This window comes from Cheilinus undulatus, linkage group 4 (assembly GCF_018320785.1).
Source record: "Cheilinus undulatus linkage group 4, ASM1832078v1, whole genome shotgun sequence".
NCBI classification, from domain to species: domain Eukaryota; kingdom Metazoa; phylum Chordata; class Actinopteri; order Labriformes; family Labridae; genus Cheilinus; species Cheilinus undulatus.
In genome coordinates this window covers 21410814-21428184 of record NC_054868.1, presented here as the reverse complement: position 1 = coordinate 21428184, position 17371 = coordinate 21410814, and the positions used below count along the sequence as shown (strand labels likewise).

The following is a 17371-nucleotide window of genomic DNA, read 5'->3' as shown; positions in this document are numbered from 1 at the left end:
TAAGCAAAAAAATTAAATTTCACACAGTTGGGATTGCACTTTTGTGTGAGTGCTCTCTGTTCAACAAAGGGCTTCATAAATGTAAAACCCCACCTGCTCTGCTTAGACAGGTGTGAGTTTATAGCAACTAACATTAGAACATGTAGCGCAGCCTATAAATACTTTCCCATTGATATCATAAAAACCTTTGTAAATAACAAACCAAAGAATTAAATGACTTTCACACATTGCTTAGGTTAGCCTGTTTAACAGGCTCCCTGGCAATAAGGAAAAATGAAGTGCCGGGAAGTTTGTAACAATGAAAGAATTGTTCTTTACTAGGGCTGCCAGCATTTATGCATCAATCCAGACAATTAAGGTCCGTGCTTAGTGCATTAATTCTTTTGTTAACTGCATTAGTCTCTTGCTTTATTGTCCCTTGTAAAACTCTTTGGTTAAGTCACTCAAGCGTCTCTCTGCAGCCACAGGGATGTAAAATAAGTTCACCACTGCTCCTTAATGTCTCACTTCAGTTTAAAAACTCACAGACAGCTCAGTGAACAAGTCAAAAGTCACCTGTACCTTGTGTTATCAAACCTTTTTACTGTTCCTTTTTTCTGTTGTTATGTTCATGCCATAATCTTCGAACTAACCAAAGTTCTACATTATATTTCAAAATAAAAGCAGGCCTGTATCCAAACAACTACCCTTGGTTTAGGACAACAAAAAAATCCATAATGAACAAAAAAAAAAAAAAACAGTTTTGAAAACAAAAAGTGGAATTTCAAAATGTGACAAAAAAGGAAGATTAATCATGTTTAACTGCAGAAACTAGAAGTAAATTGTGATTAAAAAATTAAATCCTTTGACAACCCGGATTGTCTTATGTAGTGTAACTTACCCGTCATAAGAAAATTTGCATCAATCTTTAATTCACATTTATCACTCTTATCTGCCTGTACTAATGTAAGGAATTTTCAGGGAACGTGATTCGAAATAAATCACTGACAGCTGTCTCAAGCACATGCACATCCAATTAAGACAAAGTATTTTTCGACATACCTTATAAAGATGGCTTACTGATGCAGGGACTGTATTTAGAGGTTGAAAAACTGCATCTAAATAACATGGCATGTACACAGAGCGTACAGCTTTTTTCTGTATAGGTATATGCTCTTTCATCTTGTGTGTGTAATGCTGGCTGACTGTTGAAAGCCTCTAGCTGTGTACTGGAGTGGAGCTAATTCTCCCATCGCTCATCATGTTCACTGTGCTTTTCAAGAGGCCTGCCTTCGTGATTGATGCCTATAAACAGGTGCTGTTATTCAGACCTGGATAAGAACATTACCCTCCACTGTAATCTGAATTTGAAGATTTTCACGGAATGTAGGGTGGAGAAATAAAATTACCCTATCCAAAAAGTTTGGTACTAATAAAAAAATAAAAATGGTAATAATAATTAAAATGCCACAGTTTAAAATTTATATTTGCAAAGTTCTCTGCATAAAATAAAAAAACAGAGAGGGGCAACAAATAAACAAAACAAACAAAAAAAACCCAGCACTAAATACTGGAATGAGAGCAGATAGAGTCTCATTTATACATTTCCCACTCTTCTGAGTTACATGGAATCTTACTGTCAAGCACAAACAAGGCCCCCTGTTGGGCCAGAGCAAGGCTGTCAACAAGAGGATCTAGGTCCATCCATTACAAGGAACATATCTGGGTGTTGTCTCATAAATGTGATAAATGTTTTATCTGCAGCAGAGCTCCAAAAATGTGCATGGACAATTGTGTTGCATAGGAAAAAGGCAGCATCTAACCAAAACGATATGCAATAGCATGATAGCATATCATTCTGATCATGTGATTAACAGTTAAATCCTGCGGAAAAGAAGGCCAGTAAAAATCATCTAACTATTCAAGTCTATTACTGAATGAATCTTAATATAAGCCAAATACTAATTATTGATCCCATATGAACGACACAATAACAGCTATTCCTTCATCACCAGCACATTCTTCTAGCCTGTTGAAAATAATTTCGCTGCTGTGAGCAAGCAAAAAAACCTGAGGAAAATCCATACATTTGTCTGACCTTTGACTCTGTCTGCTGTGAGGCAAATCCTGCGTCTGACATGGGATACGTCTTCATAGCTGCAGCTGGCAAGTATGATGCATTGGCTCCTGATACATCTGTGGAAAATATTCAAAATTTGTGTTTAAATGTGTCACATACCATGTGGGAAAAGCTGCATTTGCTTCATTAGTTCATGAGTGTTACGATTATAACCCAGAAACATTTTGCAAAAAGTGTTTATCAATTTTCCCTTCTTGCTTGTTCTATACTATTTTCTTAAAGGCTTAAAACAACGGGGCCCAAAACATGATTCAGAGCTAACCAGTAAGTCTTATAAGACGGCTGAATCTCTACTGTGATGATAGAATCTTTGGGGTTTCAGTAGTTGGACAACAATTATAGTTACTGTAATTTTACTCCATAAAAATGTTTGTGCTAAATAAAGACAGTTTTTACCCTCCCCTAACGGAAATTTTAATCATTACTTTAATCATTAGAAAAGGTTGGTTTGGAACCATACAAATTTTCAGCATTCATCATAATTCGATAGGCTGAAATTATAGGCATTGCAATTCATCTATTTTTTTTTTCTATTTTTTTGCTTTGCTTTGAGCAGCTTTAAAGAAGCTTGTTATACATTGCTGTTGTTCACCCACCTTCTTAAAACGAACATTTTTCTGAAAGGATAAGAATCATCAAATGGGTATTTAAAACTGATATACAGATTAATTATCTGTACGACTTAAAACTGCTCCGTGACCCCATTCATGAGTTATGAACAGTAACAGTAAAGCAAAAATAAATGTTGTGTTGTTGTCTACAACAACTGACAGTTTGTCTTTAAAAAATAAAAACTAATGGGGACCATAAGGGATATAACAAGGGAGAGGGAGGAATAAAAGATCTGTTTGACATGGCAGAAAACAGCTGCTCGGTGCGTTTAAGGGCAGAAAAGTAGTACGTGTTATCAGATTTACAAATGGCATCAAATGATATAAACTCTTTAACAAGTGAATGTACAACTTTCACTTTGTGTCTTGGTCCTCTATTCTTTGAATTTAAGGCACCTACCTAATAGAATATTCTACATACCAAAACACTTTGTATGAAGTTTAAAAACAAAATGCCTCACATTCTCAAGTAACTCTAAAAATATAGCCTAGCATCCATTATTAGCTCTTACAAATTCCCAGTCAGAAAAACAATACTCTTGTATTCCTACATACATAAACACAGGGACACTTCTCGTTGCAAATGGATTATCCTACCTTGACTCGTAGCAGAGTAAACCATGGAGTTTGCGCCGCCAGTGCTCAGACTGCCATCCGAAGGCCTGCCAAGAGTATAGTGAACAGCTCCAGCTGATACAACTGCGGAGCTGCAACAATCATAGAAGGCTGATTATAGCTGCCTCTCCCCTGCCTTGCTCACTCATATCTTGTGACAGAGCTCATATTCAGGGAAACATTAAGACAGCTGGATATAGAGTAAGGAAAAAAAAAATAAAGTCTTCTAACACTGGAGAGATGCTGGATTTAATGCAAACAAAGAGAGACCTAAAGCAAAACCCAAAGCATAGCACTATGTAACCAAAAGTAGAAGTACAAGACTTCTACTGGCCAGTTTCTTGTTGTTTCCAGAAAGCTTGGACCTCCTTGTTTTGAATTTTAGTGATTAACTTTGTACTCAGTGCTTGATGCTTTTGTTAAAATGTAGTGAAGTAAAATCCTTCCTCCAAAATATATTCAAATAAAAGCAAACTTACTGATTAAAAAAACTGAAAAGTGGCTAGTACACTAAAAAGCTACTAATTTACGGTAATTTGTGTAAAATTGACTAGTGACTGTCCAACCCTGCATATGAGTATATAAAAAATTAACAATAAAAATGAATGTTTTTTCCAGTAATTTTTCAAAATTAACAAAATAAAACTCAATGGAGCAGATCCACTAAAGAAAAGTGTGGCTTTTTGTATGTTATACAGCTCCAAAAATGGCAAAATGACTGCACCATATTAACAGAGCACACACAAAGGAGAAATTCACACTAACTGCACACAAAATGCATGCAAACTGCTTTAATGTGCAATCAGCATGTTGTCCCATTTACATGTATGTAAATGAGGAGTAGGGGCATATTGAAATTTCAGCACAAAAATTGCTCCTCTGAAATGCAAATCAGCCTCATAACACCTAATCCACAAAGACCAGCACTGATTCCAAAAGGCACTTAAAGTGGTGCACTTAACACCGAATCAAAGCTGGTGGTAGAATCAGTGCTATTTCTCTCCCTCTCTTTTCTGATCTTTCCACGTCAGTCAGTCATTAGTGTGGATCTTAAAATAAACTTTTTAACAGCAACGCGCTGTGGGATGGTAGGATCTCATGAGTCACTTTAGTATAAAACATACATTAAAGCCAAACATCTGACTCTGCTGCCATGTTTACCTCTGATCTCCGATCTCCTATCATTAAAAAATGGGGGGCGGGGGTGGTGGTGGTGGTGGTGGTGGGGGAGGGGGTGCACTGAAACCGAAAGTGAGCTGAAGTATTTGAGAACCAGTGGTGAGTTTGAAATGTCATTTATTCTACAGTACGCAATAAAACAAGTTTGTCTGATAATAATGTGTTTTATGTGATTTAGTAACAAAAGCAGAGGTCATACAGATGGTCATGTCTATGTACATATAATTTTAGTATAGTTTTATTTTTTAGTCTTTCATGTTTATTGTCTTGTGTTTCCTCTTTTATTTTGTGTACTTACTTTGTCTCTTTTCAGATCGCTCCTTCCTGCCCATCCCTCCCTCTTCCATGCATCTGTTGATTACCTCATGAGTTTCACCTGAGTGTAATTGTCTCCCTTCGCCCAGCTTATTTAGTCTCCCCTGGTCTTTCCTTCCCTGCCAGATCATCGCGTCCTTTGTGTCAGCGTTCCAGCATTCTCCTCGTGTTTCTGGTTAGTTTTTTCACCAGTTTTTCTAGTTCTTTGACCTTGCCTGCCATTTTTGGATACCTCTTCCTAGTGTTTTGTGTATTTTTGTGTACCAACCTTAGGAGTGATTAAACAGACTTCGAACTTTGTCTCAGTGTTTTAGTCTTGCATTTGAGTCCATTTGTTTGGTTCAGCATCACATAGATGTGCGTGCACTGTATTTTTCCTTTTTTCAGTCTCTGAATCGCACATATATAATCATCATCTAATGTGCCGTTAGGTGTGGCTTTTAATAATCTTTTCTTTTTCCCTCTGTCATTTTGGTGTTGGTGATCGAAGCACACAGCCGTGGATATGCCAAACAGCCTGTGGCAAAACAACTACTAAATGCGCTAGGCTGGAAAAATTGTGGTCTTTTTGCATCTGAATATAGTCAGCGCAAGTTCTTTGTTGGATTAGTTGCAAAAAAAAAGAGCTATTGCAATTCTGCAGCTGAAATCAGTGTTATTATCGTGGAGCATAAAACTTAGCGGATCTGCCCCAAATTTGTGCAGCTGGTAACAGCTTTAATATTTGTCCAATTAAATAAATACATACCTGTCATTTGTGTACAACATTCGGTTCTGTAGGTGTAGTTTTCCTTTCACATGCTGGTCCCAGTCCTAAAAACAAACACACCATCTAGACACAGGCTTCTTGGATACAAGGTAGTGCTTTCCTGTAGGGCTCTAGTGTTAGAGCAATTTAAAAAATCTCAAATTATCAAACTATAAGCAAAGCATGTACAAGTAATAACAAATTATAAGTCATCATCAGGCTAAAGTTGGCGTTTTCTTATCTAAAACCTGGACAAAAGCATGAGAAAACTGTATAAGCCTTATAGGCATCCTGATTTTATTAAAGATTAATTACTTCACTCAGTAACTACATTTCCCTCCTCTTTAATTCTCTGATGTCCTCTTTCATTTCAAGTGTGAAGAGATACACGTACATGCACAGATGAATAGATCAGGTCACTCACTTTGAGGTTGTAGACCTTCTTGTCACAGATACTACACTGGTGCGGCAGTTGAGTGGGTGTGACAGCATGGTAATCGTTGACTTGGTAAGGTTGAAGTGTCCTAGTACCTGTAGATAATGTTTCCTCACTTCCATGCATGGGCTGGTAGCCTCCAAACCCCTGGCTGCTACCTGAGCCAAAAGAGGAAACCCCACTTGTGGTACTGAACTTGGGATCAGGGGTTGGCTCCTCTGGGTTATACAGTTCAGTTCTTGACCGAAGTGGCTGGCCACCTGCTGTCCACACACTGGCAGCATTAGAAACCATATCCACCTTTCCACTGTGACTCAAATTTGTGGGGCCTTTCCATTGCTCCTTATGTCCAGCAGGGTTATAAAGATTAATGTTCTGCTCATTGACATTGAATCCAGCTTGCCCCAACATATCATGTCCATAAAAATCCTTCTGAAAGCCAGAATTGTTCATGTTTTTTGGCAGAGTGTTTATCACTGAGTACTGTCCATCACAGGCAGGGGCTGATGCTGCAGATGTACCCCCAACTACATTAAACTGAAGACGCCTGTCAGTATCAGAAGGGTAAGCTGGCCCTGCCTTTTTTCCATAATCCCCAGCCTGTTGGGCTCCTCCAGCAGGATGGTTTAATCTCACATTTGCATGGTTCTGATTTAATCCCCCACCAACCAAGGCCCCTATGGTTGAATTTGAAGACGGAAAACCAAGCATCCCTGGAGGCAGCACACCCTGAGGGTTCCCAACCAAAGTTGAAGTCCGTAGCTGGTTGAACAGGGGATGGGACATGGCAACACTGGAAAGAACCTGATTGAGAGCAGTAGCTGCGTTGGCTGTATTGCCTCCCTGAGCCAGTTTAAGGCGATGGAGTGTAAGCTGGGCCTGCAGCTGAGCAAGTTGAAGACTAGCAGGTGTCAGAAAAAGTTGTTGGTTCTGCTGCTGAGGCCCTGCCTGGCCACTGCATGGCAGCTGACCCCCCACCTGGAGGCCCTTCTTTTCGGCGCTGTCCACAGGTACTGCACTGATACTGTAACACAAAAACATTACATACTTCAGGAATTTCAATTAAATTACACTTGTTACAGTCAAAGTTCAATGGATAAACTGATAAACTTACAAATGTCTGTGTCTTTGCACAAGGTTAGGTTCACTCAAACCATCTAACATCATGATAACACTTATAACACTTGTGTTTTGGGCTATTTTGCTAGGCTTTTAGCGAAGAAAACAATTCAATTTGATGTGTATTTTTGACGGCAATGTCCCCCTTTTTTGTGTGGGTCATGGGCGACCTCAGCTCTTCTTAGATATGTGAAGGGGGGGGGGCTAAATGGAAAAAGGTTGGGAAGCACTGGATTATGGCATAAAAACTTCACAAATCTGCAGCTACAGAAAGCATTAGGCATATAAACTCTTATAGAAATACTTTGAAAGCAACTACAGATAAGCCAAAAGAAGGGAATGTGCCTTATCAGCAAAAGCATGACCCCTGAAAGTGTTGGCATAAATGGGACCTTGGCTAGCTGATGTCAGTGCCCTGGAAATAGAAGTAGAAAAGGAACGACAAGTTCAGAAACAAATAGGCCTGTATACCAAAGAAGAACTTGGTTAACTGAAACAACAGTGTGTGGGTGTAATTAACCCTGGGCATATCTCATGATCAATTTATTTCCTGACATGTTCCCCACTGCACACTCCCGGTAGTCTAAATAAACTTAAAAAATGAACATGACAAGCTTATTAAAGCATTATCAATTGTTTAACCTGATTATGCTACACTGAAATAACAACTGATTTCCATGTTCACACAATTTAGAACCATATAGACTACAAAATATCTTCAGATATAATTTTTTAGTCCTAATTTATACATAAATCCATTAAAAGGACCCACCTGTTCCAGCCCACGCTATGTAATTAATACATAGTATCGAATAAAATTAATTTGTAATTATCGGCATATCAGACACCCGCATGAATCCCATATTGTGCACAACTATTATTCAGCCAGTGAAATCCTAGATGGACAGTTAATGGCTTAATTTTCTCAAAGAGAAAAACAGCAGCATATTGACACTCACTCTGTCGTATCTTCATTCTTGAGCATTTGACAGACTTATTGTCTCAGCTTCATTAGTCTCTGTTGTTTCCCATGGCAATACACACAAAAGTTAATCTCATGGGAAATATCACTTATTTTGCTAAATCTACAACAACAGTGCTTCTTCTGGGGTGTTATTTCTTTGCAGTAATAGTCCTGATGAAAGCAGGTTCCTGTAGGGTCAAGGTCTTCTTATTTGGGCAGCTTAATGACACACGACAGTGAAATGAAAACAGTAAGGGCAATTCTTTAAGCTTTGAGTTTTAAGCTCTCTTGTTGTCCAAAGAACAATTTAAACAATTTTTATAAACATATGACACATAACCAGCTTCCTCTTCCGACAGATCCTGCAAGCATGTTCACAAGTTATTGATTTGGTTAACAAAACAATAACTCATTGAAGGTGAGCTTCCCTATTCCATTTTTTTTTTCATAATACTGTGAATGCCAAATTCCATAAAGCTGTAATCAAAGCACTAGAAGCTTGATCACACACCCCTGGCACGACCCTGTTTGACTGGCCTGTCATTTCAATTTCAGATGAATGCTCTCACATGCTGTCTAAACTTAGTCTACTCAACTATGTGTCACATCATCTATGTTAAGCACCTGACACAGCCCTATTTACCCTCGGCTGCCACCAGCCACACTGAAAGGTGATAGATCAGTCAGATTAGATGTGGTGAAATCCTAAATTATTCTGCACAAAGAATTATCATACATTAAGTTTACATTCAACAGCGCTATCACATTAGAGCTATGATTATTTGTGATCATGTTCATAGATACCTTTATTGGCAGGCATGCACGGCACAAGGAGAGGGATAAATCAAATGGATTGTGGTTTAAAAACTTCAAAATATATTTTCAAATATGAATTTGTGTAACTGGATCTTGTTGAGGATTATCACCAGCTGGACTGCCTTTCAGAGGCTTGCACAGTTGTGATGTGGTCTTGCTATTACACTGTCACTTCATAAACTCATCATATCACAACCATTACTCATACTTCTGCTGAGCTGTAAACTGTCCTGCTGTAAGCCTTTGGTCCTGTATGCAAGCCCCCTGAAAATCAAATAAAAAATAAACGCAGCAAGTAAAAGCTTTTTAGCCCTCTCAGATGACAGACTATAACTAATATACATAGGAGGTTCCACGTTTTCATAATAATAGTGCATTCCTGCTCTGTTTCCTTGCGGGCATCACCTGTTCTGTTTTCTTTGACCGTTAATCACAGAAAAGTCCAAAATACATTTCTTAGTACAGATCCAGGGTGATGCATTTATACGAGCAGCTTTGTCACCCTTGAAAACTGTGGATGTTTTCCATCAAGCAACTTGGATATTGTCGCCAGTGTAAGCTTCTGTACAGTCCAACTTAGATTAATTGAGGCGATTAATTGAGCTTCAATTACTATTATGATTTAAGATTCCCACAATCACCTGGTTTGTCTCCTGGTCAGGGCCTTTCAGTGCACAGTTTGCATGTTCTCCCCCTGTATGTGTGGGATCTCTCTGGGTACTCCAGCTTCCTCCCACCACCAAAAACATGCTCATTAGGATAATTGGCAATTCTAAATTGTCTGTAGGTGTGAATGTGAGCATGCCTGTTTGTCTGTCTCTGCTGTATCTGTCAGCCCTGCAGTTGACTGGCAACCAGTCCAGAGTGTACCCTGCCTCTCGCCCAATGATGGCTGGGATAGGCTTCAGCACGCCCGTGACCCGCCCACTGGATAAGTGGTGTGGAAAATCCATGGATAGATGGACAATCATACAGATAAGATATTTAAGGCTAAACGATTTGTGTGCTGTGATGTGATGCACTCTTTTGGTAACATGTGGCAGAGTACACATGTCCTCCCTTTATTTATGTGTCTAAATGTACAAATATTCCAATTTTTGTTTAACAGTAAATTAAATATTTCAATTAACTCATCATAAGCACCAGTGTGAGTGTTGCTTAAGCTACTGAACAAGTGTTCCTGCGCCACAGGACACAGAGACTTTAAAAAACAGCTTGCCAATGCAGATTCATTGTTTGACACATCCTGCCTGTCATTACTTCCCTGGTAAGAATGTAAGGTACAACACACTTCTGGAATGCATTTCAAAGTAAAAACGTGATTTGTTGATCTGAATATAAGACTTGTTGCCTTTTCAAACATCACTTCTATTCTGAATTTGTTTCCAGGGCAGTTTTTTGGTCTTCAAGTGACTTTGCAAAGTTGTTCCAAGTACACTTCTTCACAAAAAACAGTCATAAATCAAAAATGTGCAAAGCTACTTTTGATTATCTAAATAATCAGGCTATGGGTGATATGTATTTATTTAAGGTCTCCCTCTCTGAATCTTGCTGTGCATGCAGTGGCCCCTGTATGTTTCCTAAGCTCACATTTAAAAATGTAAATAAGATTATTTTTCCCGATCCAAACATTTAATCATCTCTGTTAGGTGTGACAAAAATCCAGTAAAATGAGGAGTGAGTAATATGTTTTACTGATGTGCATTGATTTTAATTTAGTTGAGTACATGGCACTTCAACCTTTCCTGTAACCTTTTACGTTGTAAAGCTCTGGCTGCCTCTCAAAGCAACATGATTAACTGGGCCTAAAAATGTGAATTTTACACAGAGATACAAATGTGAAATCATTTACTAATTTTGTTTAAAATCGTGATGTCATGACAACATCAACCAAAAAAAATCATAATTATGATTTTTGGCATAATCGAGCAGCTCTGTAACCTGGCAAGCCAGATGGATTTCTTTCACACATCCATCTGAAAAACGTTCCATTCACAGCATTTGGGAAAGGGCAGAGGCTTAAAAAAAAAAAACTCAGAGGGTGACTGGATGAACATTCTGTCACATCTTTACGGGACAATCACAGCAACAAAGCACGTGACGTAGCCACTACCGAGGAGTAAACTTCTTTTAACAAAGAAATGTCGTCAAGTTCAGAACTGGCGCTTTAGCAGCATTTACGCTATACTCTAAAACTTTTTATTGTAATGATGTGACATTTGAACATAACATTTGCATTATTTTTCTTAGATTTGCTTGTCATTTTTACTGAATTAACCTTGAACGCATCCTAATATAACGTTTGTCTGCTTGTTAAGTCTTTTAATTAACTTTTATTCTGTCGATTTCACCACAGATTTCAACACTGGATGATTTCTTTTGACCAACAGAATTTGCTACGGGCTCTGAGAGCACTTTTGAGGGCTGAACTGAGCAAGTGAAAGAGAAAACTGTCAGGTAGCAGCTGAAGCTAGAGTTATGAGTGCATGCTAAAGGTGCATCCCTTTCAAATAGTCCTACACAAAAAGATCATTAGCTACAAACCACTGTCTCAGTTGTTATCACAAATGATTAAATTCAGACAATTAACAGTTCCCAGTAGTATAGCCGATTAAACACTCTCTTAAGTGAGCAAGCTTGCTGATGGAGAGATTCACTTACACCGTTCCAGCTTATGACTCAATGCTATAAATACTAGAGTTGCAATCTGCCATCCCAATGCACTGTGTCCTTGATAGACTAATATGGACTCTTATGTGACTGGCACAGTGTGCTGAACACTTCAGACCAATCTTATGATGAAGATAAGATAACCAGGTGTCAAATAAACTGTAACCAAGAATAAAGAGGAACACAGAATTCCACTAATAAAGATGACGGAAAAAGATTTTGAATCCCATCACGAAAACAAGTAGCCATAAGATGTGTCACTGTTTTTCAAGTTCCCATCATCAAATAGCCCACACATAAGGACAATGTGAATTTTATACATTACAACAGCAGTGATTTTAGTTTAGAATTTTACTTCATACTTCTACTAGGGATGCACAAGAGTGGATGTTTGCCCACATACAATATACCAACATTCTATCTGTTTTATCCGATACTGATATGGTGTATAAATGTAGTTCAGCTCTAAACTTCAGTAAAACACATTTTAAAATTAAAGGATGAACAAAGAAACTAACATCAATCCTTGATGCACAATATAAAGTTGAAGGAATGAAGATGAACAAAAGAAAAAGACTTCAGCTGACACAGCCCTGTTGGTCTTGCCTGAAACTCCACAAACTTTTTAAAGCCAATAAATAAGTTGTAGATATCTGCATGAATTTTAAAATCTGTGGACATGGCTAAACTTTTTATGTAATATCTGCTTGTACATATACCACACCAATAATATAATTCATCCTAAACTACTACAACTGAAAACAATAGTTAACAAACAATCCTACTTTCCTCACTTTTGTATGATTTTCTCAATAAAAATAAGAATGAAATAAAAATTATCACTCCTTTCAGTCAACAAATCAGTTCAAATGTGCAATATGACTCAATGTAATCATGATTACATATTTTTTCAACATTGTTTCAGCCCTCGTTTAATAGATCTGATTTTGTGTTGGTTATTATATAGAATTATTCATTCCTTGTGTTTGCCAAAAAATACATAAGAAGAGGATCTTAAAAATAATTAACTGCAATTGCAATGTTACGCAACAAAAATCACAATTAGATTATTTTCCCAAATTGTTCAGCTCTAATTGGCATCTTTTTCTTGTTTTACAAATAAATACTGGAATACAAAGGTATTTCCTATTACTAAAAATCCATTAATCCAGTAATTTTCATGAATATTTGCAAATCTATAATATGTTGGGATCCTGGGCTGCTGTAGAGCTTTTAGTGGTGAGGGTAGCAAGACGTAGGGGCATGGAGATGAGTGCTAAACTGTCGCAAGATTTTGTACATGAGAGGACACATTAATTTTTAAATATTTAGATAGAAATGAGTTAGATGGTAAAAAATATTTTCTTCCACATTGAGCAACTTTGCACACAAACTACTGTCTTCATAAAGATTAGCAAAAGGCAGAGTCAGTCTGGCTCAGCAGTTCTGTACGTGTGGACGTTTTCAAATTTAGAAACATTTAAATTCTTGTAGAAATGTTATCTTTCAATGTATGAAATCTAGCACAAAAAATGCTATGATTTAAACCCTTTATAGGTTGTTTTTTTATTCCATTACAAATATAACAGCATTCTCTAAACTTTACTGATACCACTCTCTGCCAAAACCCTGCTGTAAGTCAAACCAATGTCGAAACTGACATTCTGCGCCAACAGAGCATATTAGTGTTTCTAATCTGATTTGATCAGTCACAGTCACACTTTGATTAAAAATTCTGACTTGTGTTGCAAGTAATTCTGCACAACCATACTTGTTTTCTTGCTACCTTTGTCTTCGAGGAACAATTAAAAAACAGCAGGAAGTAAAACCTTTCTGTTAGCAAATGCATCAGAACAGGTGTGTGTTCACATAGAGATAGACAAATACACTTCTGTTTAATTATTAAATTAATAGAAATGTATTATGTTGAAATGACAGAAATATTTGTGATTGCTTTACACTGTCTTTGTCTTCTGGTATCAAGCCTTAACTTCAGAGCCTGGAGAGTAAATGTGGGAGTCTGTGCATTAACACACTTAACAGCTGCTTTTAAATTATACCCATTTCACAGGAATGATTTAACATAAACTTACATATTTTTACAGACATTTTACACAGGAAACATCACACTGCTGTGCATCAGTTAAAAAGTATAAATGTGAGGTCATCCAAGCTGACAAATGTATGCCTGCAGGCCAAGAAAACGGTATTAATCATTATGAATAAGCAAAGTGTATTTGTTGGAACATCTTTGGAGAACATTAACGCTGTTTTGTCCATTCCGAAGCTTCACTGTTGTAGCAAACATACACACACACACACACACACACCCACACACACGCACACTTTCACAAAGATCAAAGCTTGCTCGTAGTCATAACAAAACGCCACATGGGCTCAATCAGCCCACAGAGCCTCATTGGTGGAAGTAACAAATTAGAGGAAGGATTAAATCCTGTGAAACTATAGAACAGCATTTCATTGATTCCAACAAACATCCAACAAAATATCCCACGATGTCCAAACACTGCAGCTGCACCATAGACGCATTTAAATCTGGACTCTATGCAGACTCCCACCACAGCACAGCTGTCAAGACTTACCAACACATACACTGCAACAGGCTTAGAGTGAAAAACACACCTGGAGGTTTGGAAGAAAAACACTAACCTTGAAAAGTCAGGCTGCGGAGGACGAACTAACACCTCTGATACCACACTCTGCACTGCTTCCCTATAGCCTGAACACTGCCAGCAGCTGAGACTGAGGTATGTCACTACCCTCTGACATGACGGCTAATGCTAGCACATGTTCATTAGCATAACATCACTGCTACTGGTCTTTACCCTATGTGAGTGACGTGACTTCTCTGTGTCAATGACCACTGAACAGGCAGGAAGACGCATGTGATGAGAAGTCACAAGTGGTCGGCATGTGTGTGCTAGGATGGGGGTAGGCCTGTACATATGTAGGGAGGCTTTGGGTTCACACTCAGCCGTCCAAAGGCTGCAGTTTTCTGTGGCAACAGTTTGACCCTAGGCAAGCTTGAAAGAGTCAGCGGTCAGAATGAAAGTATTAGAATAATAAACTTCATGTCTGGTCGCCAATGACGTACATTCTTAAAAACAGCAGCAATGTAATTACCAAATTTCTAACATCACAGCAAACTTACAAAAAAACAAAAAAAAACTTTCGCCATAAATTACGAATAATTTTTAGGATTAAGTTCTTGTGAATTTTCAAAAATTCAATGAAACAAGTCGTTTCATTCTAATGGCTTATTTAATTATGTAAAGATATACTAGCTCTTTTTAAATAAATCAATGACTGTTATTGAAACCAGAATTTAAATTGTTTATGGAGATTAAAGTTCACCAGAGTTCAACTTTGCAGTTCAGACATTTGCCATTTATGTAAAATTTGGAATTCATTCTCTACAGCTTCTCTTTATAAAGATTTTAAATATATCAAACCTACAAAAATAACTCCAAACCAATTATATAGATAAACTAAATACTTAACATAAAGAATCATTTAAGACAACTTATTAACAGTTCCCATGCTAAATGAGTCTTCAGCTAAATGAGTTAAAAACATAATTTTTTTTAACTCATGTTATTAGTAATGTTAAGAATCATAGAAGTTCAGGTCAGGAAAATAAAGTGTTTTCAAAAGGGACTTTTTTTTATTACTAGATGGTGAGAATTAAGACTGATGCTACAGAAATTAAAGGACCCTATCTCTAACAGATTTGTCCACAAACAAGAAAGACTTTTCAACAACTTTTAATTAAGCACAATTAAAAATAAAACTTCTACTTACATTTTAAAATGTTTTATGAGTTATGTAATTTAACATTGGATTATCATGTATAGTTTGCAACTACTCTTTCTGTTTTAGATAAATGGTGTAATTAACTTGTTGTGATTATGTTTTATTCTTTTCCAGCCTTTTTTGTAGATGTTCTTGAAATAAAAACTGAAAAACACTGCTTTCTTTTCATTATCCATGCCAACTTTAGTGATCTTGTGATATCGTTTCATCCACGTGAAAGGCAATCTTATCAAAAATAAATTTTATTTACAAGCAAAACAGATTTTCACTACAAAAAACTGTGTCATGGCTAGTAACTTGTAAGCCTAAAATTAAATCAGATATGAATTATTTCTCTTGGCTGTCTTACTCTGTGGTGATCCATCTGTATAGTTTTTTAGCTGCAGCAAATCAGGGCTTTACCTAAGCACACAAATATTTAACTACTGGGGAGGTATCCCCCCGGGCAGATTTATGGCCACTCCATCTGTTAGCACAAAACTCAGACGGCAAGAAGAAAACAAGCCGACTGCGGCTTATGATAATCAGAAAATTCACAACAATTTGTAAAACGTTATTTAAGAACTTCATTTAGATAAAGCAGGAGTGCAAAGACAATTTTTTGTCACAACAGACAAAGTTTTTCTGAATCTGAATATAAATGTACACATAGAATTAAACTGACAGTGAACAACATAAAAGTGCTGTTTTAAAAGCAGTTAAAATAATATTACATGTTATTGTGTTGTAATAGTATATTGCTGTATTTATTCACATAGTTAAAACTGAGTAACCCTCCTGCCTGGAGGGTAGTACTACATGAGTAAGACACACAAGACTTGAAGTGTTTGATGTAGGCTCACCCTAAACTCTAAAATAATGGGCCGTCAGACACAAATACTGGTTGTTAAACAGCTTTAACACTGACTCTGGATGACACCTGAGGGGCTATAATTATTGTAGTGAATTATATAATCTTAAGGTGTATTTATGGAACTAAATTTCTAAAACCAAAGGCAGTGCATTATCATTATAGAGTTTAGATCCAAAAACAAATATAAATAGTTCTCCAAGTGGCTAGAAAATAGAAACAAATGTTTTGTTTGATTGATGTTGTATTTATAACAATTTGTGTTTTAGTAATTTAGTGTCACTAAAAATTGGTTTAAAGCTTTTGTTGCTGAAATATCTTGAAACAGGATACTCTATTTCTGAATTTCCATCTTTAGAAAACAGAATTCAATGTTAGTAGTTGTAATTGTTCAATTTGGATCCTAAAATACATATTAAAAAACATTTGGTGTCTTACAATCTAAGAGGCAAAGAGGTAACTTTGAATTCTCAACAGCTATTGATTTCATTGCACTACAATAAAGGTTTAGGAAATATATACATTTTAAAATATTTTTATACATATGTTTTGTTTTTAGTCACTATTTGTATTTATTGTTCTGAAGACCCGCTGTGTCCTGCCGCTGTGTGGTAGGATATAACAGTATGAGCATTAAAAAGGGTGAACACATAAGGCATTTCTCCTGCTGTCCACTAGGGCGTGCTATATTTTTTCACAACTGTCCCAGGAGGTTTGAATGGGATGTATCAGCCCACCATATGAGGGCACTGTACTCATCTTGATCTGAACTTCCCATGCAGTCTGCTGGATTAACAGTCCCTTTACACAATTCACAGGCAGAGCTTCAAATTTCTTTTGAAAAAGGATGAAAGTGCTTCAGAGAAATGTAGTGCAAGGAATTCTCTTAATTTTGTGTGGGCTACAATTTGCTATAAAGCCATAAGGGCAGAATATTCACTAAAAAACACAGAAATTTCACAATATGTGACTCAAGAAACCATTTAAGGGAAGCCATCCGTCCCTTACTCTCTCCTTGATAAGGCATACACTGATACCATCATTCTAGAGCCTTAATTTAACTTTTCAACAAATCAGACACATAGCCACAGCCTG

At 37.1% G+C, this 17371-nt stretch overlaps 1 protein-coding gene across 1 annotated transcript in view; it reads right to left on the bottom strand.

Moving 5' to 3' along the window:
- The window catches only part of rbm20 (RNA binding motif protein 20), a 31847-nt gene extending 16057 nt beyond the window's left edge, over positions 1 to 15790 (bottom strand). Inside the window, exons 1-6 of the mRNA XM_041786120.1 lie at positions 15776 to 15790; positions 14263 to 14387; positions 6012 to 7047; positions 5588 to 5652; positions 3328 to 3437; positions 2078 to 2175 (exon numbers count right to left, since the gene is read on the bottom strand). Of these exons, the coding sequence (XP_041642054.1) occupies positions 2078 to 2175; positions 3328 to 3437; positions 5588 to 5652; positions 6012 to 7047; positions 14263 to 14387; positions 15776 to 15790 (1449 nt within the window). The remainder of the gene's footprint in view (positions 1 to 2077; positions 2176 to 3327; positions 3438 to 5587; positions 5653 to 6011; positions 7048 to 14262; positions 14388 to 15775) is intronic.
- Positions 15791 to 17371: the final 1581 nt, after the last annotated feature.